Source organism: Sturnus vulgaris, chromosome 2 (genome assembly GCF_052056855.1).
Source record: "Sturnus vulgaris isolate bStuVul1 chromosome 2, bStuVul1.hap1, whole genome shotgun sequence".
Classification (NCBI taxonomy): domain Eukaryota; kingdom Metazoa; phylum Chordata; class Aves; order Passeriformes; family Sturnidae; genus Sturnus; species Sturnus vulgaris.
In genome coordinates, this window is record NC_142244.1 from 57,174,926 (window position 1) to 57,197,501 (window position 22,576).

At 42.8% G+C, this 22,576-nt stretch overlaps 2 protein-coding genes across 6 annotated transcripts; both read right to left on the bottom strand.

Moving 5' to 3' along the window:
• Positions 1-1,596: 1,596 nt before the first annotated feature.
• KCNRG (potassium channel regulator) lies at positions 1,597-7,041 on the bottom strand. The gene is made up of 2 exons (XM_014868841.2): positions 6,464-7,041; positions 1,597-4,606 (listed from the first exon to the last, which is right to left on the bottom strand). The coding sequence occupies exons 1-2, from the start codon at positions 7,039-7,041 to the stop codon at positions 4,354-4,356; spliced, it is 831 nt and encodes a 276-aa protein (XP_014724327.1). The 3' UTR covers positions 1,597-4,353.
• TRIM13 (tripartite motif containing 13) lies at positions 5,001-22,560 on the bottom strand. 5 transcript variants are annotated; one of them, XM_088159652.1, is made up of 2 exons: positions 22,422-22,560; positions 5,001-9,857 (listed from the first exon to the last, which is right to left on the bottom strand). In XM_088159652.1, the coding sequence occupies exon 2, from the start codon at positions 9,852-9,854 to the stop codon at positions 8,625-8,627; it is 1,230 nt and encodes a 409-aa protein (XP_088015778.1). In that variant the 5' UTR covers positions 9,855-9,857; positions 22,422-22,560; the 3' UTR covers positions 5,001-8,624. The 5 variants fall into 5 exon arrangements, with proteins under 5 accessions (XP_088015778.1, XP_088015777.1, XP_014724326.1 ...); XM_088159651.1 differs by having other exon boundaries at positions 22,426-22,531; XM_014868840.2 differs by lacking the exon at positions 22,422-22,560 and adding an exon at positions 14,789-15,044.
• Between the last annotated feature and the right edge of the window lie 16 nt (positions 22,561-22,576).

Here is a 22,576-nt window from a genome sequence, read left to right on the forward strand (position 1 = left end):
TGAAATCAATAGCCAAAGAACAAGAAGGTATTTCAAAACAGACTGTCCTTCCTGGTCAGCAGAATACTGAACAATTCAAGTGGTAAATAAATGATATGTCCCTGAAAGGAATAAGATCAAGAGAAACTTCCCAGTGTGTGTAGAAGCAGGCAAAAGTTACTTAAAAGCACAAAAAATGTCACAAATCACTAGAAAAGGAAGTCAACATGGTGCAAGAACAGGGGGATGGAAAAAGTGTGTGGTACTTCTATCTTGTTGGGACATCCAACTGGCACCACAAGATTGTACCAGCAAAGTCCTTGACAGTCTTGAATAGAGAAACACAGGATGAAACCCAACTGTAAAGGAGGGGAAAGTGATTAAAATGAGAAAGTGTAAAGCAAATGAGGCATTTTTTCTGAATTATCTGCCTTTTGCAAGTCCTGCAAACTATAACCTCATTTTGGATGATCTCCTTCTGCCATGTAAACTGAGTCCCATGAGTGGGACAGGATGATGGTACTGCCTCACCATTCAGTTTCTCTTTCCCCTAGGGCTCTGTCTGCTTGCCTATTACAAAGCCACAGAGAGCTCACTGTGAGTGAGTGAGTGAGTGAGTGAGTGAGTGAGTGAGTGAGTGAGTGAGTGAGTGAGTGAGTGAGTGAGTGAGTGAGCTGCCCCAGCACTGTGGCAGTCCCTTTCTAGCATCACACAGTGGAACAGTTTGCACATTTCTGCTGAATCCAGTGAAGAATAAAAAGGCAAATACAGCAGTGAAGTTTACTGAAATCAGCAAATTTTGCATCTTCACAGGAAAAATAGGAATTCTCTTGAAAAAGGTGGCAATGACTTGAATAAATGGATTATGTCAGGGATAACAAATTACTTTATTGGAAAATAAAAGTCTAAATATCTCAAAAACCAATCCCTATTTAATCAAGAATAGAGCTAGATGTGAGAAATCAGAGTTTTTGGTTCTGTCATATATCAAAGCACAACCAAGTCACCTACAACACACTGCTAGCCCAGCAGAGATCGTGTTGTGAGATACCAGAGTTGAATTGCCTGCCAAGGTTTGGGTGGAAGTACTTACTTTAGCACATAATCTGGTTTTGACAAAGCAGCTTTTAAAATCACTCAGACTCATAGTTCCTATCAGCCAAATTCACTTGTACAGCTGTTCCCTTCTGTGTGAACTACTCTGCTGAGCACACACCACACAGCCTGCTCTCTGCTGCATCCTTGCTTTTTTGGGGCTTCAGAAGGGAAGATGCAGTGAAAACACTGGCCACTACTTCTAAATTCCTGCCTTGGTGCCTGCAGGTTACTCTGCATACCACTTCAAAGAGGGCACAGAAAAATTGCCATCCTGGCTCAGCAACACTTTACAGTTGTATAAATAACCTCGCAAAGTAGAGGCCAGCTGAAGATCCTCCTAGTAAATCAGCGCTATTTTTATATTAATTCATCTGCAAATGAACATAATTTCACCTGTTCCTCCATAATTACTGCTATTTAGTTGTAGCTTGGAGCTACACAACACCTGTAGCTCTACCATCACTGCTTCCTTTTTCTGTATAAAGAAATCCAGTATGGTGCTTTCCTTGAAGAACCAGCTTCAATTAAATTAATTTATTCAATCAATCTTCCATTAAAGTCAGGGGTATTTTACTGGCATCAGTCAGACACTTTCAACAAATTTCTATCAAGTTGTTCACACACATGCTGTCAAACTTATTTAAGGAACTACCAGTTAAAAAACAAAACAAAACGAAACAACAAAGTGAAAGCATTGTGTAAGAGCCTAGTCATGTTCTCTGCAGGAACACAAAATAACAGAAGGTGAGACTTCTCAGTTCAGAGCTAAGTAAGAATAAATGCTTGAAGAACTCTGGGAACCCAAGCTTGTTGATGGTCATGTGCTTTGCTTCCAAAAGAAGCACAGAGTCACAGCACACTGCTACCCAAGGGCAAGGTAAAGCACATATGGCTCTTTACATGACATCAACTTGCACTGGTATATTTTCCAGAGCCAAATATTGCATTCATAAAATGATGCTGGTGCTAAATAAAAATTAACCCATGAGGGGAACCAGAAAGTGTTCAGCCCATCATAAAGTGTTACTGGAACGGTTGTATCAAACATTCATTTTGCCGAAGACATGGAACATGGATGATGGCATAGGTTAAAACTTCAGGGCTCTTTAAAAATTGAAGTATTTTGTTTTTTCTTTCATTTTATTAAAAAAAAAAAAAAAAAAAAAAAAAAAGGTTGGAATCCAAACTTCGTTTTTCAAAGTTGCTGCTGAAGCAAGGAAAACCAAGTGCCTACTTTTGTGGCAGGTGAAATTGTTACTATGAGGGGTTCTGAAACTTGTCTCAGCTTACATCATTGCTATTGGTGATCATTTAGGGCATCATCTCTAAATACAGCCTCGAGTCTATTTTTTTAACTTTCCCTGTGTTAAGAAGTTGCTTTTTTTTTTTTTGTCTCATGCTTCACATTATTATTGGCTAGTCCCTCCACCTACAATATCCACAGTCAATGACTCACCCAATAATCAACATTATAGTTTCCAAACAAGGAGTGTTGTCTCCAGCAGAGCAACTTGTGGGGACAGTCATCCCACACAGCTTGTCTGCTCTATCACCCCACAGTGTCTGACCTCAGAGCCCACCACGATAGGCTTTCTAGCACAGACCTTCACAGAAGGTCTCCACGGAATCATGGAATAGGCCAAACTGGAAGGGAACTCAAAAGATCATCTGGTCCAGCCTTTCATGTGAAACAGAGCCTCCATTAAATCATTTAGCATCCTCTTCAAAACTTCTAACAATGGAGACTCCACCACATCTGTGGGGAGGTTGTTCAGTGAATGATGGTTCTCATTGTAAGAAATATTTTCTTGACAAATAGGAACATATTGACACTATTGACCAAAAAAATCCCATTTGAAGTGAAAGCATTCACTCTTACATGCCTATTTATTACATTACATAACCTGTAAACATCTTAGGAGATGTAGTCCCATAATCATATTCTCAACCTGAACAGCTCTAGAACAAGCAAAGAGGACCTCACTGTTTCTGCTAAGCTTCTGAACTTGGGTAAAGCTAAAATGCCCCAGAGCAGTAGCCAAAGAAAAGAGGTGTCCGACAGTGGCACCACCAGTCTGGGAAGATCCATTTCACTGAAACTCAGGGCAAGAAACATATGGCTGAGTCCCACCCCCATTATCAAGTGCTGCAAATAAAGTAATGTGTTCACATTTTAAAACTAATGAAAATCCAGATCTAATTGGTCAGCCAAGAAAGCCCAAAGTGGTTCTCCTGGGCTGTTTGAAGCCTTGAGAAGATGGTGTTTTACCAGCAACAAAATTGAGATGCAACTAATGAATCCCTGAAGTTATTGCTATCTTCTTTCCCTGCCTTGATGGAAGGACAAAAGATTCTCAACTTATAAAGCTTCATTAACTTACCTCTCTAAGTACCTGAGCTGCTTTTGGCATCTTTACAAAGCTTTGTACAGGACTAACATTCCCAAGGCTCTTAAAGCCACTTCTGCTAAGCCTTCCAACTGTGTTGTACTTAACAAGTGCTAAAAAATCCTTTGCACTATTTTGTTTGACACTGTACAAACTCTTTGATCTGAAGGGCTATTTATCACATTTTCATCCTTTTTATGGTGAAAGCACTAAAAATTAACTGACCTTCTGTTCACAAATATCTTTATCATTTAATTCTCAAACCGAAGAGCATCTTAATGTCACCAGAGTGGGAGGAGAGGACAGAGGAGTGTTCTGCAAGAGGCAGTCACATGTTATTTCACAAACCTCAGTGACAGCTTTCACAAAGCCACACAGCAGCACAGCTAGGGATGTTTGCCTTACACTGCTCTCAGCCAACTGCAAGAGAGTCAGTGAGTGGAAGCACTAATCAGTCATTGGGGTTTGCATTCCTCCTCCAGTCACTTCTCCAAACTGTTGGGATGACAGTTGCATCAAGATGTTATTTCTTCATGTATTACTATGTTTTTAAAATCTATTTGCAGATTAGCACAGAACATAAAAACAATTTTCTAGAAGAGATGGCTGATGCGTTGTGAGTCCTCATGTAACTTTTATCCACAGAGAAAAAACAAAAACAACTCTTGGAAATGCTGAAATCTGGTGGGCTTCTTTTACTTAAAGAGGGTGGAGCACTAAAAGGCAAGAAAGCCATTTTTCCCCCTAAATACTTGAAAGAAAACATGTTTATTACTTCCCTCAATAGCTGCAGTTTCAAACAAGCCAAAACAACAACAACAACAACAAAAAATGGCCACTAGTGCTGACACATGCCTCTTCTACATTCAAAAGATGGAAGAAAAAGCCTTTATTTCCCTTTCTGTATTTGGCTTCTCCTTGCCTGTGCTACCCCGGAGCTCCCTGCAGTTTGGTTCACCATGATGGCAAGGCCTGCTGCCTTCTTCATCCTTTCAAAAGTGTAGCATTCAACCTTCTCTTCACTGGCAACTGTCCTGGTGCTTATGAGGCGAAATCCATCTTTGAGTAAACTGTCAAGCAGCAGGCCTAGCACATTAGTACCATTAATCAGCTTTCTATTATCAGGCTTTATGGAAACATACCTAAAATCAGAAAAAAAAAAAAAAAAAAAAGGCAGTTACAACACACTTGACTACTTCTTGACAGTGTAGATCAGCACAGCTGCTCTGTGTTTACAGCAACCAAGGCTCCAGATATTTTTTTCCTCCTTTAAGGACAACTGGACTCTTTCCTTCATTAAGAGTAATTCTCAGTTCATCCAGTTATGTGCTGGGGAAGAAGCACTTCTCTTTCACACCCTCCCCCGCCACAAAACTTAATTTCTTAAGAAATATCTGTGACAACCCCCATCTTGTCTCACTTAAGGAAAGGGAGCAGCAGGCTCGGCAATGCTGCAACAATTTTTCAAGTGGGAGTAAATGATGGACAGCAGAGTCACGTTCACCCCAAGAATATCACTCTCCAACACACAGGATCTCTCTCTCTCCAAATAGTGACATTTATTACAAAGTTACCTTGTACAGCAGGTTGTGTGGTAACAAATATGAAAATCATTTTCACATGGCCTCAAAAGATTTTATTTGATATAAAGTACAGTGTAAGAATCTATCCAGATGTCTATACGAGACATTCTCAGGAGCAGAAGTCAGGTAAAAATACTATTACAAAATATATAAACTGATGGGTGAAACTGTTCCACAGTTCACAGGCAAGTACACCAAACATTCATGGAAAGCACAAGAAAGGCAAAAAAGTCCCATGTCACCACAAATATGAAGATGATAGAAATTCAGCAAGGCAACATAATCAAATTTGACTTGTTCCATTACTCAAGATAAGCTTCTCTATTGATCTGCAGAGGGAAATTTTTACCAAGTCTGAAGAAATGAATTAAAAAATCAGAAATATTTTCCCCACTACTTAAGTTGCCATAACCTACTCAACAAATTGCTAGTCCATTAAAATTAGTAGTATGTTACAAAGTTAAGGTTTGGCACACAAACATATCTATTGCTCCACAAATGCAAAGTAGTTTTTATTCTACTTGCCTAGCCAAAGAAAGCTGGAAGAGATATAAACTTTATTTTCTTTACAAAATAATCGAAAGACTGCTGTGTTGTTCCTTATATTCAAATAGAATAACACTTTTGGAAATATTTCAGCGAAATTTCCATAGAATTCCAGATGTTCTAACAGCCACAAAGGACAAATTAGGCTAACATTTTCTTATACAGTAAGAACATGTCTCCATGCAATAGAGACATCCAGCAAAAGATAGTTTAAAAAACCTAAGTAGTCATTAGAATATGATACTGGTATCACAAAGATTACTGATACGCAGTTACCTTAATAAAAACAGAACCTGGCTCTGAATTCAAAGAAAACCCATTGTGAAGCATATAGTTAATAATCTGTCTCTTCTCCCTCCCCCTAATAAAAAGCTCTACAAAAGCTTTCCAGCCCCTGAAATGGTGTCTCAGTTCCACTGGAGTTTTAAACCCTTCTTGCCATTCTCTGTTTCCTGCTTTCCATATGAAAGCCTTTTCACCATAAGCTAGTGGAGATTTTAGGCTTCCCCTCAGTACTTTACTTCTTTACTTTGTTTCCTTTGCTTCATTTTACTGTGTTTTTCATTCTGTCTAGAAGGTGATACTGTCAAATTCTAAAGTGGAAAGCAGAAAAAATGGCAGAGAGAGAGAAAAACCCAAGAGAGCTCATAAACAAACATCAAGAACAGTATTTTAGAAAGCTGAAGAACACACAAATCAGTGTAACAAATTAAGCTCTATGTTTCAGAACTAGAAAAAAATAACATTGAACAGAAAGAAGGAAACACATTTCTTTCAGTTTCTTTAAAATGAGGTTTGCTTGCACGTAGCGTGCACTTCATGAACTGGGAGTCACAAAGACATGTTAAGAAGTCACTCTATGGACAGTACCTGGCCACGACCTGGTCACCAGCAGAATACTCAGTACCACACAGAAAAACCATATCATGATGAGAGGGTCTTTCCAAAGGAAGTGGAACAAGTCGTTTCTGAGAAGAAAAGGGGCTGTTCCAGCCCTGTCCTGACTGCTGCCCTGTAAATACAGTGATCTGCTCAGCTAGTGCCTCAATGGTGGTACTGCAGGAACCAAAGATCCGGAAAAAGGCCTGCATTTCTTGAAGAGAAAAACGCACTTCCAAGATCTCCAGCCTCGGCTTCAGCAAATGTTCTTGGCTCAGGAGGTCGGCCAGGGGGTAAAGTCCATAGTATTCTGCTTCTCTCTGCAGCCTCTGATAGTCTGAGAAATCAGTTGGTAAGGACACCTGGAGAGTCCTCAAGAAGTCCATGATGTAACTAAACAAAGCTCCATCTCTGTCCACAAAAAACTCTCCATTCACCAGTTTAAATTCTGGGTCATCATCATTCACCATCCGTGCCAGCCTGGACTCAGGGAACTGCTGCAAGGTAGAAGCCCGGGTTACAAATCTCACACCTCCCACACTCAGAAAGACCAACTCCCGACTACTCATGGCTACCTCAGCCACTCAGGAATAGCAGCTCTCTGATCTACATGTCTGTGACTTGATCTTTCCTAAACTGCAAGGCAGCTGCAAGAACCATTGTGTGCATTTAGGAAGTGTTTGGAGTGAGGTGTGGAGCAGCAACGGGATTCCCAGGCAACAAAGGTGTAAATATCATGTACAATAGTTTTGTTTGCTGGGTTTGGTTGCTTGGAAACTTTGATTCTTGGGATTTAATGTTTTATTTTTGAAATGAACAGCTTGCAAGGGCTACCAGAATACAGTGAATTGAAACCTTGAGAGAGGAAAACAAATATTCCCAAAGTATGGCACACGTTATGTTTAATTTCTAGAAATATCAGTTCAACGTTTTCATTCTGTATGCTGCTGTTCACAGGACCACTGCAAAAAGAGGTTAGATGTGCTTCAGGCAAGACATTTCAGTACCATATGCTCCGAAAGAAGGGCACTTCAGAGAACTCAAGCTTAAGGTTCCCTTTAAATCACTGTTATCTAAGGCCATGTCAATACAACCAGAAAATTCAACTAGCTCCTGAAATGAGATACTCAAAAATACAGTAACAGCAGAAGAATCTATACAAGGTTCTTCAAAGACCACCAACATCCATATACCTGCTGCATCACAAAATCTCTTCCAGGAATCATCCCATCATTTTTCCTGGCTTTTGGAATTGCAATCTGCAGAGGCAGAGAGGGACAGGAGAGCAGCTGTTGTACCTGGCACTTCTGGAGGGCTAGAGCCCAGGCTGCCTTCCTGTCGCAGACCCCTGCATGCCTTTCACTGCACCAAGCACTTTATGTTAAAACCAGTTTTTAAGAAAGTATGGCTTCAGAGAAATATGGATCTAACAAAACAGCTGAGCTACCCCAACAATTTGATATTGGAAAAGTAAACTGCAAGGTATGAACTATCTTCAAAGCACATATCGTCTTGCAGCTTGTTCTTATCATTACCTCTAGAATTTATGCTTGCCCTGAAGATGCATTTTTTAATAGGACATGTAATCTGAATGCACAGGGTAATTACAACATTTGGTTATACAAAAAAAATAAGAACACAAAACCAAACCAAAACATACAGAGAGAACTAACATCATCAGATAGAAGCAGGTTCCAGAATGTGAATAATGCATGCTGCATTTTGCAGTGGAAGGGCAGTCCTCAGCAAACCTGTCAGCACAGTGCTCACCTCAATCACAACACTTCTTCCTCTTTCCAAACGATCTCCCAGTTAGAAATTTTTTTTAAACTACAATCTTTTTATCTTATTCTACAGTTACATCAACATCAAATTAAAGATAGTTTTGCTCTATAGTTTGATAAGAAAAATGATTTACAGTGAGTAATATTCCCATAATTGCCACTGAAAGAAGAATCTACAAAGTGTTTTTCAAAGCTCCATTTCATTTTCTGGTTTAGCAGTGCTCAAACTATGTGAACATTAGGAATGTTTTGGAATAATTTTGAATCTTTGTATGTTTTCACTGGAAGTCTGAAAAGACCAATTAATTTAAGAAGTTTCGTGTTTTCTTCCCCAGATCTCTCTTAGTTCTTATATTCCAGCAGACACTTCACAACAGTTTATATTTGCACACAAACTGTGCGACGTTATCCAGTACAACCAACGTATAGTTTTTACACTTTTCTCTTAAAAGTGAAGCTCCATCTGTCATCTGTTCCCAGTAAAAGACTGCATGATCTGCTATCTCCACGGTATCTGCCAAATAGGACAAGCTAATTGTAAGGAACTGAGATTTCCAGCACTGGAGATTGTCAATGACCGACTCCACAAAGGACATTCTGGTGACAGCAAGAATGAGCAAGAAAATAAGGGAGTTCACTATAAATCTGCGTGAAAAGACTGAGGGAATCTTGAATTTAAAAGTGTTGCTTTCCTGAGGCAAGGAAAGTTTGTCCACATCAACAAGTTTTATTCCATTCCACTGGCTGGTATCAAAGCTCTTCATTGTGGGACTGATGTCCACTGTGGAACAAGGTAAAGGGGTCTCTTTGAGCACCTTGATTTTTTCCCTGAACTCCTGCATCTGCTGCAGAAATATAATGGGTTCAGACACATCTTTGAAGGCCTCTGCAATGTTAAAAGCCATCCGCTGCTCCTGCAGAATCGTGTTCAGTTTATTGATTTCCGGATCATAGGCCTGCATCACTGCAAGCTTCATGGTCTCAAAGTCAGACAGAATCTCATTTCGCTTCTGCTCCAGTGTGTGCTGCAGCTTCTCAAAGAACTCCTTCACTTTGTCAGAATCTTTTGTGAGCATCTGCAGAGCTTTTCTCTTACTGGTCTCTAAAGTATCCAGCCGTGAGAGGGCATCTCCACAACGCCAAGTTTCAAAGCCCTGAAACAAGGTTTCAAAAGCCCGCTTCTCCTGGGAATAAGCTTCTTCAATGGAACAGAAAACATGCTTTGTGTGGTCACCACGGGTGGCACAAACCCCACAGATCAGCTGCATGTCTGTCCGGCAAAAAATATTAAGGGGTTGCCCACTGTGCACTTTGCACACAGGCATTTTTGGAGTCACTTTAATTTTGTTGTACTTCTCCACGATACCTTTCAGGGAATAGTTGACCTGCAAGCTGTTGACTCCAGTGACAGGAGTCTCCTTCCTGCATGTGGGGCACTTGAAAGGGGATGGCCTCCAAAGCACATTCCGCACATTTCCCTCAAGAATTCCTTCCAGACACTTTCTGCAGAAATTGTGTGAACAGGGCAGGACACGAGGATCATCAAACAGGCTACAGCAAATGGGACAGGTCAGATCTTCCTCTAGGAGCTCCATCATATCCTAGGAAAGAGTAAAAATACAGTAACAGAACTTACAAAACTCATTTCTCCCTCAAGGAGACCATACAAAAGTCAATCTCCATCTGAGACACATCTCGGTGAGAAAAGGATGTATTTTTTCCTCCAGTATCCTTAAGACAGAGCCTCAGCTGGGTTTTTTGCTGCCAGTCCCCCTTGGCTGTGGTATCTGGCCAGCAAATGGCAGGCACAAGAATGGTGTAATGCTCAGGCAGAGCCTTTTTTTTGGACTCTCAACTAGAAATGCTGGAAAAGAAAGCTTGCCAATTCCAGCAAGGATTCTGAAAGAAAATAACTCATGTACTCATAATAACAGTGCAAGACTTATATCTTTCCTTGCTGATGCAATACATAGAAAAAGGATTTGCACAAAAGATACCCAGCCAATACATCCTGCTGAGATTTGATTACTTTCTACTTGCTCCACTCATCCAAAGCTTCCAGTTTCAAACCCCACGCACTGGTACTGTAGACAATACTAAAAATGACTGAAAAAGCCCAGCTGCAGTATTTCTGCTGCTACAGAGCACATGATGTGTCTTTTTGCTCTATTTGCAAGGCCAAAGGAGAGTCACCACTCACTTTAAGAATTACCTTTTCTCTTCCTCCTGCAATATTTTTAAATAACCAGCTGAATGTGTTACTATTCAGCTATTCAGCACAAAGTTAAAATACTTTAAATAACAGCTACCCATAATCCTTGATAATTCATCATGAAACAAAACTGTTAAACATTTTTATTCATCAATTTCTATTTCCAATTCCATTCTCACAGCATTCATGCCTCAGTAATTCCTTTCTGTGGAGAGAACCTACAGGAAGAATATTTATCATGTAATCCTTCCTACTGGAAAGTCTCAGTGAAAGGACCCAGCACACTACCCTCCCCCTGCCTCTAACTAAAGCCCAGTTCTCAGATGCAGACACCTTGTAACTTACAGCATGCTCTAAGAAAACAAATAGCTAATAAAGACCAAAATAGGTGACAATCTATATCATTCAAAGCTCTCATACACTTAGTTTTGAGCTATAATTGGAAAGACGCTTCCCTTGCATAAATTCCTTCCAAATTATACAACATATATCCATATATATGTAATAAAATTCCTTTTATAAATTGAAAGACATCACAAGAAAGTGCATCAAAGTACTGCTGTGGCATCAAGGCATGTGAATGAGCTTCTAATTAATGTAATTTCTAAGGTTTTTGTCTCCTCAAAGAAATATGAAATGGAAAACGTGGGAGCCAAGAAGAGAGCTGCAAGGGAAGATCCACGCTGCACAGGACAAGAAGAGCAATAAAATCAATACCACTGATCCAAGGAAAGAAAAGTTCACTATCAGGAAGAAAGGTGAGGTCAGTCCTGACTTTCCTTCACAAAAGGGCCAATAGACCCAGTGAGACTTCACAGTAAAAGCCATTCTTGGGAAGTGTAAGCAAACCTCCCATGCTTCTCAAGTGGAGGGGTTGTCACAACCTGGAAATTCAGTAGAAATTAGCCACCTTAACTCTGACAGCTATCCCACTATTTATTTGCTGAAGTGTTGGCTAGCAAGCTCTTAACTTTTACAAAGAACTTTACCAAGCTCCCAACTCTCCCAGCAAACTTCGGCACAGAGCAAGGGGTAAGATCCAATTGCCGCCCTTGCTGGGATAGAACAAGAGAGAAGAGAGCAACGATGGAAAATAGAGAAAGTGAAGGAAAAAGACCACCAGTCCTTAGATGCCAAATGGTCCTGCCACTGTGTACAGTCGAGATCTGGGATCAACAAAAGCCCCGGCCTGACCCACTCCCTTTTAGTTCCCCTCATTTTTTGCGCCCTTTGCTGCTGCTTTTGCTGCCCTTAGAGCCCTTCAGGAAATGAGTGGGGGCTGGGGCCTGTGGTGGGCTGGTAGCCCCCTTCAGTGAGGTGCCCGGGGCTTGACCCTTCTCTTTCCACAGTCACACTAAATGCGAGCCTCCAGGCTGACTTACAAGCCCAGCAGTGAAAGGGAAGCTGGCTCACAAAAGCGCTGCCCTGCCCCAGCAGGACCCGCCCTTCCAATCCCAACTTTCCTGTCACAGCAGAATGTTTGAGACAAGCATGCTTATGTGCTTATGCTCCTCCACATTCTCTGTGCCTGTTGGAAAAAAGAGACTTTGGAAAAGTTGCCAGCTTTTTTTACTCAGAACTAAAGTCAGGAGGCAGAAGAAGCCACTACTACAACTGGGGACAAAGTCCCAGAGAAAAGGCCTAATAACTCTAACTAATGGGTTTCCCATACGCCCACAGATCCCATTCAGATACCTCATTTTCTGCAAGGAGAATGTAGTTTTGAAGCACCTTTCATGCTCTCAAAGCAACGTTTCTCTTCCGTCTTTTTCCTAGTGCTAAAAATAATGGGATGACAGGAAGATGATAATTTCATCCCTCCACTCGAGTCTTCCTCTTTGTGAGCAGCTCTCTCTTTCCAACTTGTACTCATAGCTTTTAGCCACTGTAGCAGCACAAAGATCAGTTTTGCTCATGTGTCAAGAGGATAATAAGTACAAAACTAAAATGACAGTTTTCCATCTCTTAGTAAATGGAAATGCACAGAGCAGAAAATATTTGCTCTGGTCCATCTCCTTTACCAGGGAGGATTTTACTTCCCAGTTAGGGAGCTGGAAAAACAGCTTTGCATGCCTGACAGCAAGAACTGCAAGCCAATGCAGAAAATGCTTACTATAACACTTTCCATCAAAATTGCAGGACAAACATTGAAGATTTTCACACTCTTAAAAATACAAAAAACATACACAAAAAGGCTTCATGATCCAACTAAAACTGTCCTGTTGCATTCCAACCCCACTTACGGAATTACATAATTACGCTTTATAAATATAACTGAATTTCAAAACCTTTGTACAACATCATTTAAAACATTGGATTTTTAAAAAAATTAATGGGCAGGTCTACAAACTTCCTCCCTCCCCCTCTTACAACACCAGAAATGCCAAACCAAAAATACTGAAGACTTGTATGACTGGTTGGACAGATTAACTTCTGTCTTCTTTAGGATATTTATTTCAGACAGTAAATCATTTGTGGATTGAAACACTCTTTAGCAACCTGGTATTTGAATGATGAGCTACAGCGACATTTCAACTTTTCCACTGGGAATTTCTCTGTGTTACTTCTGACCCACGTTTGGGTGGCTCTGGAACTACTTGTAGCACACAGAGCAAAAGCATCTCTGGGTACAAACCCAACATATGTCACCCATCAGCAATAGCAACTTGCATAATTTTATCATTAGGAAGAAGAACGGCAAACAACATCAAACCATAAAAGCAAAAAGAACCACAGTAGCTTTTTCCCACACTCCAGAAATAAATTCATTTAGCATGCTTCTCAGCACAGAAGTTGGGTTTATCAGCCAGCAGCATGCTGAAAGCAAAATTAGAATTTCACCAGGCTTCAAACAAAACAAAAAGGTAACTCCTGAAGTGCAAGTTTCCTGCAATGACGTGTAATTATTCTTAATGAGACTTGACCAAGTTCAAGGTACATTTCTACAAGTAGTTGAGATAGTCAGGAGAGATCTCATCACCCTTTCTTGGCAAGTATGTGTCAGGACCCCCTATGAGCAATTTCACCAGCCTTCTGTCAGACTGGTGTGTTGAATCCACCCTAAAACGAGTCCCACACAGAGGGGAAGTGAGATGGAAGACCCTCCTTCCAGCAGCAATGATCTTAACCCTGCTCATCCCACTGAGAGAAACTCTTACCTAATGGAAGGCCATTGTATACATTTTAATTTGGAACAACTGACCTCCATGAGCATAGGTAATATAGGATCATAGAATGTTAAGGGGTTGAAAAGGACTTTGAAGATTATCTTGTCCCAACTCCCCCTGCCATGGGTAAGGACTCCAACCACTAGACCAGGTTACCCAAGGCCTAACCTAACCTGCCTTGAACACTACCAGGATTCAGGCATCCACAGTCTCCCTCGGCAACCTCGCCACCCTCACAGTAAAGAATTTCTTCCCAATAACGAAACAAAACCTCTCCTCTTTCAGTTTGTACCCATTACTCCTTGTCCTGTCATTATAGTTCCTGATGAAAAGTCCCTCTCTGGCTTCCCTGTAGGCCCCTTTCAGCTCCTGAAAGGCTGCTATCCAGACAACCAAAAAAGACCTGGGTAAATTGCCCATGCTTTAATCCTGGTATTTCATGGCCAGAAGTTTTTCCAGGAGCACCAGGCAGATCCAACCCGTTCAGACTCTAGAAAGGCAGGAAGGCCTGTAGAAATAAGCAATTTGTGCTCAGTGCATTCGCAGCCCCACGAGCACCATTTCACCCCCAGCCCCAGGGTCTGTCGAGCGCAGGGGCTGCCCCAACGCTGGCCCCCGCGCTCACAGCCATTGTCCCTTGACCTGGCAGAGGTTCCCTGGCCGCTCCTGGTTACAATCCCCCTCTCCAATTCCACCGGGGAATCGCCCCTAAGCGATGGCACTACAGCCAGCCGCCGGCCCTGGCCTCCGCGGGGGTCACGGCGCTCCGCGGGGCACCGCAGCCCGTGGCAGGGAGGCCCCGCTGGTCCGCCCGGGCCCCGCGAAGCACAGCGGGGCTCACGGCGGATGGCAGCTGACAGCGGAACAGGCACCTCCGGCCGCGGCGTCCCCTGGGCCGGCGCTGCCGCCGCCTCTCACAAAGCCGCGGCCTGCGCTCGCCCGGCCGCGCCCGCCCGTCCTGCCGCCCCCGGGCCCCGCCACTCACCATGGCAGGCCGGGGCCGCGGGGAGGACCCGCCGCCTCTGTCACTCGCACGGCTCCGCTCGGCTCCGCTCCCGCCCCGGCCGCCGCCCGCCTTCCGGGCCCGCCACCCGGCCCCGGCCCCGGCCCCGGCCCGATCGACAGGGAGCTGCTGCCCCGCCGTCCCACCCACCTTGGCCCGCGGCCCCCGATCCAGCCCCAGGGCAGGAGCTGCTGCGGCTCTTCCCTTCCTCCGCTTGCCTGTGAGCGGCCAGGAAAGCCTCCGGAGCTGCCGGGAGAGAGGGCGGGCGGTGGATGCTGCTGGCCTAAGGCGGCGGCCGAGGCTGCAGACTGTGCCTCCGCCGAGATATATGCGGGTTTCTGTTGTTTGTTAACTCTGTTAAATTACACTTGAGCCTGCAGCTTACAGGCGCACGTTGAACAGCCTAAGGAGGGGCGCTGCTGGGTGGCAATCCTGCTGGGCATCTGCCACCTTCCGAAAGCACTTACGAGGAAAAATAACATAATTTGAGACAGACAGCCTTGTGTGCTTCATAAAAGAATAGCGACTCATTCTTATTTGCTTGAACACACTAGTTATACTATTTCCAGCTGGTGAGTCTCTTAGCGAGTTAACGTGGCCTGTAAAACGTGCAAGTTTTCCACAATAACACTGACTAGTCCCAGGGAGATGGAGCAGAACAGATCCCATGTCCACTTGAAAGAACATTCTAGTTACAGGTCTATAAAACTGAGTCTGGAAGTGCTGAGACGTCAGAAGACATTTATATTTTGCAGTTGTTAGTTCTCAGTCAATAGAACAGGTCTCACATCAAACTGAGCTTTTTTTTCAAGTCAGACTTTGTGAAATACTACATCACAAGTCCTTCACAAATGTACATACTCTGCCTCCTGCATCCCTTCACTCCCCTACTCTGCACCCACTGCAGTCACATCATTCACCAGCACAGGGGAGACTCTACACCTCCAGGACTACCTACACAAGGAACCTCACAAATCAGACTGTATTTCTAAAAAATGAAGCGTCCTCACGCATCTGACATATTTCTTAGTATTATTCAGGAATCTGGATCTTAAAAGTCATTCAATAACATGCCAAGGTTATGCTTCCCCGATTTACTGCAGTCAGTTACTCCTCACTTTCTCTCCTTGCTGCCCCACCCAAGCTGGCCTGCCTGCTCAGCTGAACTCAATGGGAACAGTCTGACCAAGGACAAGCATTTTTGAAAATCCCTTTCAGAGTTCCTACACACTGAGGCAATTCTTCCACTATCCACTGGAGAATAGCCCCAGGAGGTAGAGTTGCTGCACAAAAGCAACTGAGACCTTTGGATGTATTTCAACATCCTGCTTGTTTCTTCTTAATTGTCCAGCATCTTGTTTGCTGTTTACTAAAAACAAGTAATTCCAGGTAGTTTCCCTCAGCCACCTAAACTGCTTTCAAGTGATACCCCAATGCTTGTGCATTTACATTTACTGAGTACTCCTTGTCTACACTTTCCCAACAGTCACCTTTATAACAAGCATTTCTGGGTCCTATTGATCTTCTCTGTAATTTTATGGTTAAAGATTAACAACAACATGGCACTTTAGATTTCTCATAACATTTTTCCTTGATATATTTTTATTGTATGTTTTATTCTCTATTAATTCTTCAGGCTGGTCCAACTCTGTCTCCTTATAAATGAAGAAGGAGCTGAATGGGTGGAAGAGTGGTTGCCTGCCCACCTGGGATAATGCCTCTTTATTAGGTCCACTTGTCCCTCCTTGCCTTTGATTTCTTCTGTCAAAGAGGAAAGTTTAAACTTCTGGGCAAACACACAGCACGATTTCTGTGCTTGGTGGATAGAAACACTGCCCAGCCAGCACCCTACTTAAGTGTCCCACAGCTGTCCTGACCATGATCAAACAGAATTTGGACACTCTTCTACTTCTTATCTGACTGATAGAGTCGCACACAACCGTTCTGCACACATACAAGTCCATCTTTCTATACTTTTTAACTCTGGTTCAGTAACAGCACTTTCAGTAGCAGTTTGTTTATGAGCTTGCATTCCTGCATCCGAGAGCACAGTGTCTTCCCAAGGCAGCATCAAAGGCTAGTTGTGGAAACTTCAGAAAAAAGCTCTGTCTGATGTAAAAGAACATTTGTAGATCTGTAGAGTCATAGATGAACAAAGCCAAGGGAAATCTAGGCTTAAAGGAGAGGTCCAGCTTGAAAGGAGGTGTAAGAATAAATGCCACTTATTTATGGGAGGGTTGAAAACACAGGGGTAGAAATTTGGAAGGAATTATACGATAGTAGCAATTTCCAGAATTTCAAGACAAGCACCATATTTGTTTTAAGAGAAAGGGCAATTGTCTACTGTCATCTTTAAACTACAGAGAGAACCCAGATCATGGCTCTTCCAATAAGCACTATGCCCGGAGACTGGAGCACTGTTTCTGAAATTGAAGCTCTGTATTGTGGTTCAGTCAGCAACCTCAGAGCTGACAGCTACTACTCCCCTTGCCCATCCCAGCTCTGCCAGCCTCTGCAGATGCTTTTCCAAGCTGATTCCACCCACTCAGCCAGCAGAACACTATTCCCTTTTCTTTGTCGAGGTGAGTTTTGTGCTGATTCAACAAGTTAAATCAGTTCAATGCAAGATTAGACAATCACCAGGTCTAATATCAGAAGAGCGAGGAAAAGAGGAACAAGATTTTTCTCATTCAGTGGAAGCAAGCCATTAATGTGACTCAAGCTGTAACAGGTAACTCTACCCTGACAGTCAGATTCTCAGGGGGTTAAGCCAAGACGAGACTGTGCTACTGGCAAAAGTCATCATTCCATCCTTTCCCCTTTCCTTAGTCATGCTTTCCTGATGCCTCCTCTCTGCTGGCTCAACACTTCATGCAGCCACACGTTAAGCCAGATCAGCTTGCCAACAGAGCTGAAAGCTAATCCAGTTTACAAAAAAAAAAAAAAAAGTTTCCAGCAGGATCAATTTTGGCAGCCAGCTGATCCTGCAGCCGAACAAACACCAGTGCCAGGATGAGCCAGTGAGAGGGCCTGTTTCAGTGGCAGCCTGCACACACGTCAGCATAAACCAGAAGTGCCCCCACAGGCCATAATTTCACAAATGCTTCCAGCCAGCTATTGCCAGCACTGCTGCCAAAAGTAACACAGCCTTGCCCTCGGCCACACCAGCTGCTCATTCCAGGCTCCAGGCACCCGCTGTGCTTTGCTGGAGAAGAACTGATTGATAAATATAGCTGGAGTTAAAAGCAGCATTTTTTTTCCTCCCAAATTTGTATTCCACATCAGTAAAGCACCTCTGAACCAAAGACCTGTTGGATTGTAATTGTCTCCTGGGGCGAAGCTCCAAGGAAAAGAGGTGAGTTGAGGGCATTTTACAGTCTTATCCTTGGCTGCAAACCTGCCTTCCCACTAAGGCTAAGGCTTCCCGTCCCGTTACAGAGGTGTCAGAGCACACACAGAGTACACTCCAGCTTCAGGACAGAGACTTCTTGAAGGACTCTGCTTTATTCAGCTGTACTGGGGTGGATAATGTTGTCACTGTGGGGACCGAAATACGGACAAAAATCTGTAAGAGCTTAGAGCAGCTTGATAAGAAGACACCGTAAGGTAACACAAATAAATAAATAAATTCAAAACAGCTCCAGGTATCAAACACCTTACTGATGTATAGATGTTTCACAACTATATTGTATCTGACTACATTTCTTTTCAACAGATACATCTGGACTATATTAAACACTCGAAACAAGGGATCAGAGAAACCCGTTTCTTGTTATTGTTCCATAAAAGCTACTTTTAATATGGACTGTAGAAATACCAGGCATTAAAAATCCATGAAGGATCATCTGCGATTGAAATTATCAACTCCTGTTTTGAGGTCTGAATTTCAGAAACTGCCTTGGTATCTGCAGGTTCTCTTTAGCAATACTGAAAAGCTCTGTAGTTTTGCATACAGAACTTTGACCCATAGAGCTAACTAATATTCAACACTTTGCCAGACTTTTCTGCGGTGGGACATGGGGGGGAATCGATGATGAATTCAGTCAGCTCCTTAGCGAAATCCTATTTATTTACAAAGAATGTACAGCCACGTCCCATTTCCTTGCACGCAGAGGAAGCAAATGGGAGGGAGAACTGAACAGCAGTCCAAGTTTGCTGCTCCAGCCAGGATGCTTGCCCAGAAGAAGCTGTCCCTTGGCTTTTTCTCAGGGCCGTACACCACTGCTTCTCCCACTGTCTGCTGGCTCTTGCGTGGTGTTTCCGGTCCCGGACATGCACACAGGCAAACACAGCTGCAACCAATCTGTGCTCTTGCTGCTGCGCTCACAAGCAGTCCCTAGAAAAGTCTCCCTGACTTTCCTCAAATTAGTGCTTGTTCATACAAGTTAGCTCATCTTAGCACTTGGCCATGCACCCTGCACCATGGGCAGCAGTTTCTCGGTTTTAGCTATCTTATGCCATAAAAGAACTTAATTGCTCCTTCCTGAACAAAGCATGGCCACTGTGCCTGTCAGTTTTAATGAGGTTTGGGATTGTCTATAGATCAAAGTTCTGCTCCAGTGGGTTTTGCTTGTATTGCATAAAGAGGAGAGGAGAAGTGACTCCAAAGCAAAGAGAACAACAATGAACAAAATTAATTTCCATATGTAATTTCTTCTATGATTTGGCAAGTGCCAGAATAACTGTGTAAAACAGACGACTTCCTACAGAATATAAGTCCTCACAAGAACTACATTATGCTGAAGATTTCGAAAGTACAAGCACAACCTGTTTTTCATCTGAGACCTTGTCTGTATCATCTTCCAAACCACAGGCCTGACCCTGGGAGTGGAAGGACTGCTTTCAATAAACAAACCTTGATTTTCCAGTCCTGCAGCATCATTTACTTTTGTGCAAGCTGCATAGAGACATTACTAAATCCATTCCAACATACATAATAACTACTTTTTTTCATTGGTTTTCACAGGTGTAAATGCCTCCACAAAGCATGTGGCAGTGGAGAAGCAAGTCCGATTGGTTTTGATTTGCAGGACAAAGAGGAATTCTTTTTCTGAGAATGGATTACTCATCTATTACATTGTTGTAATGTGTGCTGCCACAACAGGAGAGAGCTGCCCTCTCCTGCAAATTTGGCATATCAAGGAACCTTTCTGAAACATACATGTCTGAAGCCAGTAGATGTACTTTGCAGGACTAATGGGAGACAGTTGTATTTTGTGAAAGAAGCTCTAAGCCAGAGAATGAAACAAGTCAATAACCATCATTTTCCTTCTGCAGGTCCTCCAAATAAATCTGTATTTGTGAAATGGATGGGAGTGGTTGAGTTCTACTAGCATGGTTCCCAGACAAAATGTCTCTGCTGCTACTGTTCAAAGAAATAAAGTTAAAATGCTCCAAGCAGCAAACATGTCTAGGCATGCTAAGCATAATTTTGCATCCAGTGTGGGAGGGTCCAAAATACTTGGCCTCCCCAAGTGAGAGAAATGAACATTCAAGTAAGGCAGAAGCTGAATTAACCCTTGATTACCAAGAACAATTATGCTTTTAAATATTGAAGGCAAGATCTTTTTTTCTTTGGGGCAGTTCTTTGTACACTGTAAAGTTTTTGGCATTCACACACTCTATAAACAGGCCGACAAGCACATTTACAAATACAGTGCTATCCTGCTGCAGTTGTTCACCTCATCCTTAAAGAAAGGCATAGAGTAAGCCACATTTCTTACCAGCTGACTTTTGCCTTACTTCCACCACACCAGTGAATGTTCTGCTTGACTGTGTCCGGTGCCAGAGCCTTCACTCAGGGCACACAAACATCTCTGCTGCCGTTCCTGCTCACCGTGACACCAACCTGCGCCAGCTGCTGCCAGGGTGCTCAGAAGCTGGGCTCTGCATCTGCAGGGACACCGGATGGGTGCAAGGAGGAGTTGGTCCCCGAGGCTCCCTGCCTGCCAAGCACACGGGAGCTGGAATCAACGTGCTCCAAAGCAGCACCGGCAACTTTTCCAAGCTGCGGCGTGTGCTTTGCCACACGAGGGCTGCAGTCTGCTGGCCTGTAAAACCAGCCTCTCCAGTTAACAGAGAAGTGGAGCAGGAAACTGGCAGCGAGGCACAGCCAGACACTGCTCCCCAAAGCTTCAGCCCCTTGAGTCCCACAGATTTGGCAATGCTGACTTCGTGTGGTGAGATGTATTTGTATTCCCCGTGCTCATTTTGGAGAAGAAAGGACGAGGATGTAGTGGGGCAGAGAAAAACATGGGATAGGGAGTCATTTAGAGCATAAGTCTCTATCTACATGTTTTTTGTTTGTTTTTTTTTTTTCTTTTTAAAACTATATTAACATTTATCTTTTAGCATTTACAGTAACAAACCCACAGGCAATAAAAATCCCACAGTGACTTAAATGAGACTAAATTTGTGAACAACAAGCTACCAATAAGAATCCCGATGCCCTCCATATGAAATAAATAAACATCAGTTTCCACCTAATATTTACTTCTTGGGAGTTCAAGACTAATGCCATTTGGCATATTTTAAGGAAGTGAGCTCTTGACCCCAAATGTTTATGGGCTATAACAGTAAGTCCAATAAAAAAAAAAGGAAGCACATTTAAAAGCTGCTCTTAAAATCAGATTGGTTTTAGGCACAATTTTGAGAAAGACAGCACTTCACCTCATGTTTCAAGTAAAAGGGGGTAAGTGTGACTGATACAGCCCATCCAGACCAGTATGATATTTGTGGATATGAAAGTTTATTTTAACAAGGATTTCTGAACATCTGTATTAAGCCCCTGGCCCCCATAAGACAGATAACATAATACCACATGGGTTACATTACTTACATCATACTTCATACTGTAATAAAATGTTAAGGGAGCCTTCTAGGTGAAATACCACAAAATAATACACCAACTGAAATAATGAGAAACAACAGTTTCATCCCAAACTGATTTGGAGACAAATAAGCCTTCAGATGCAAGTAATCAAATTACCTGCTGTCTGCAAACATTCTACATCAGCAGTTCATGGCACAACATTATTTTAATATTTTTCTGTAGATAAATTAAAATGTGAAGTGGGCACAGGGAGGCTTCTATAGTCATGTTATCAATATTTACTGTGTTTGTTGGAGCCCAGTTTGTGGGTCCTGCTCTGGATGCTGTATGTGCTGTAGGAATGCAGAGGCAGACATAGAAATGCTTGTACAACTCAGAGACCACAAGTCATGTTACAGCTTTTATAATTACGTGTATTCTGCCTCTGTGAAAGGGACGCAGAGCTGGCCCCAAACTGTTGTTTTGCACAACAAAATGGTAAGTGCAATGATAGCACACTGTAGCAGTCCTTGCAGTTGAATTCAACGGAGTAAATTAGGAAAGGTTTTGAACACATGGAGAAGTACTCTAGAAGCAAAGAGTACTTCTTCAAACACTCAGGGTTAAGGCTCAGAGATGGACTGGTCTGCAAAATAAGGAGAAAGAGCAACTCACAGGTGCACTTGGCTGGCCTGGCTGTGTGAACCTTTCATTTCAGTGAGCCACGTCTGAGTTTTCCAAGAATTACAAAAGAGAAAGGTGGAGGGGGAAAAAAAAGAAAAGGAAATAAAATAGACGGGGTTCTTGTTACTTGGCGCCAGGAATAACTGAGCAGTAAATTTCCATGAAGCAGTCCCTTGTCACGTGTGAAGTTCCTTGATGCCATACGTACCACCTGCCCATAATAATCAGTGTCCTCTTTTTTTATATATGCATATATACATGAATTATTCTTTACATGCATGTACGTACGTACAACACGTCCTTTAGGAGGCTGCGCCCGTCGCCTCACACCACGGCCACAACTGCGGAAAAAGAGCAGCAGGGACTGCAGTCGTCGTCCACTAGATTTTAATTTCCAGAGGAAAGATGGGGCGTTAATACTGATTTTTTTTTTCCTTTCATTT

Bases quoted from the DNA above. Each gene is read 5' to 3' on its own strand.
- KCNRG (XM_014868841.2), bottom strand. From the start codon at position 7,041: ATGAGTAGTCGGGAGTTGGTCTTTCTGAGTGTGGGAGGTGTGAGATTT. The intron at 4,607-6,463 runs GTACTGTCCATA...TTCTGATTTTAG, and splicing joins GGTGACCAGGTCGTGGCCAG to GTATGTTTCCATAAAGCCTG.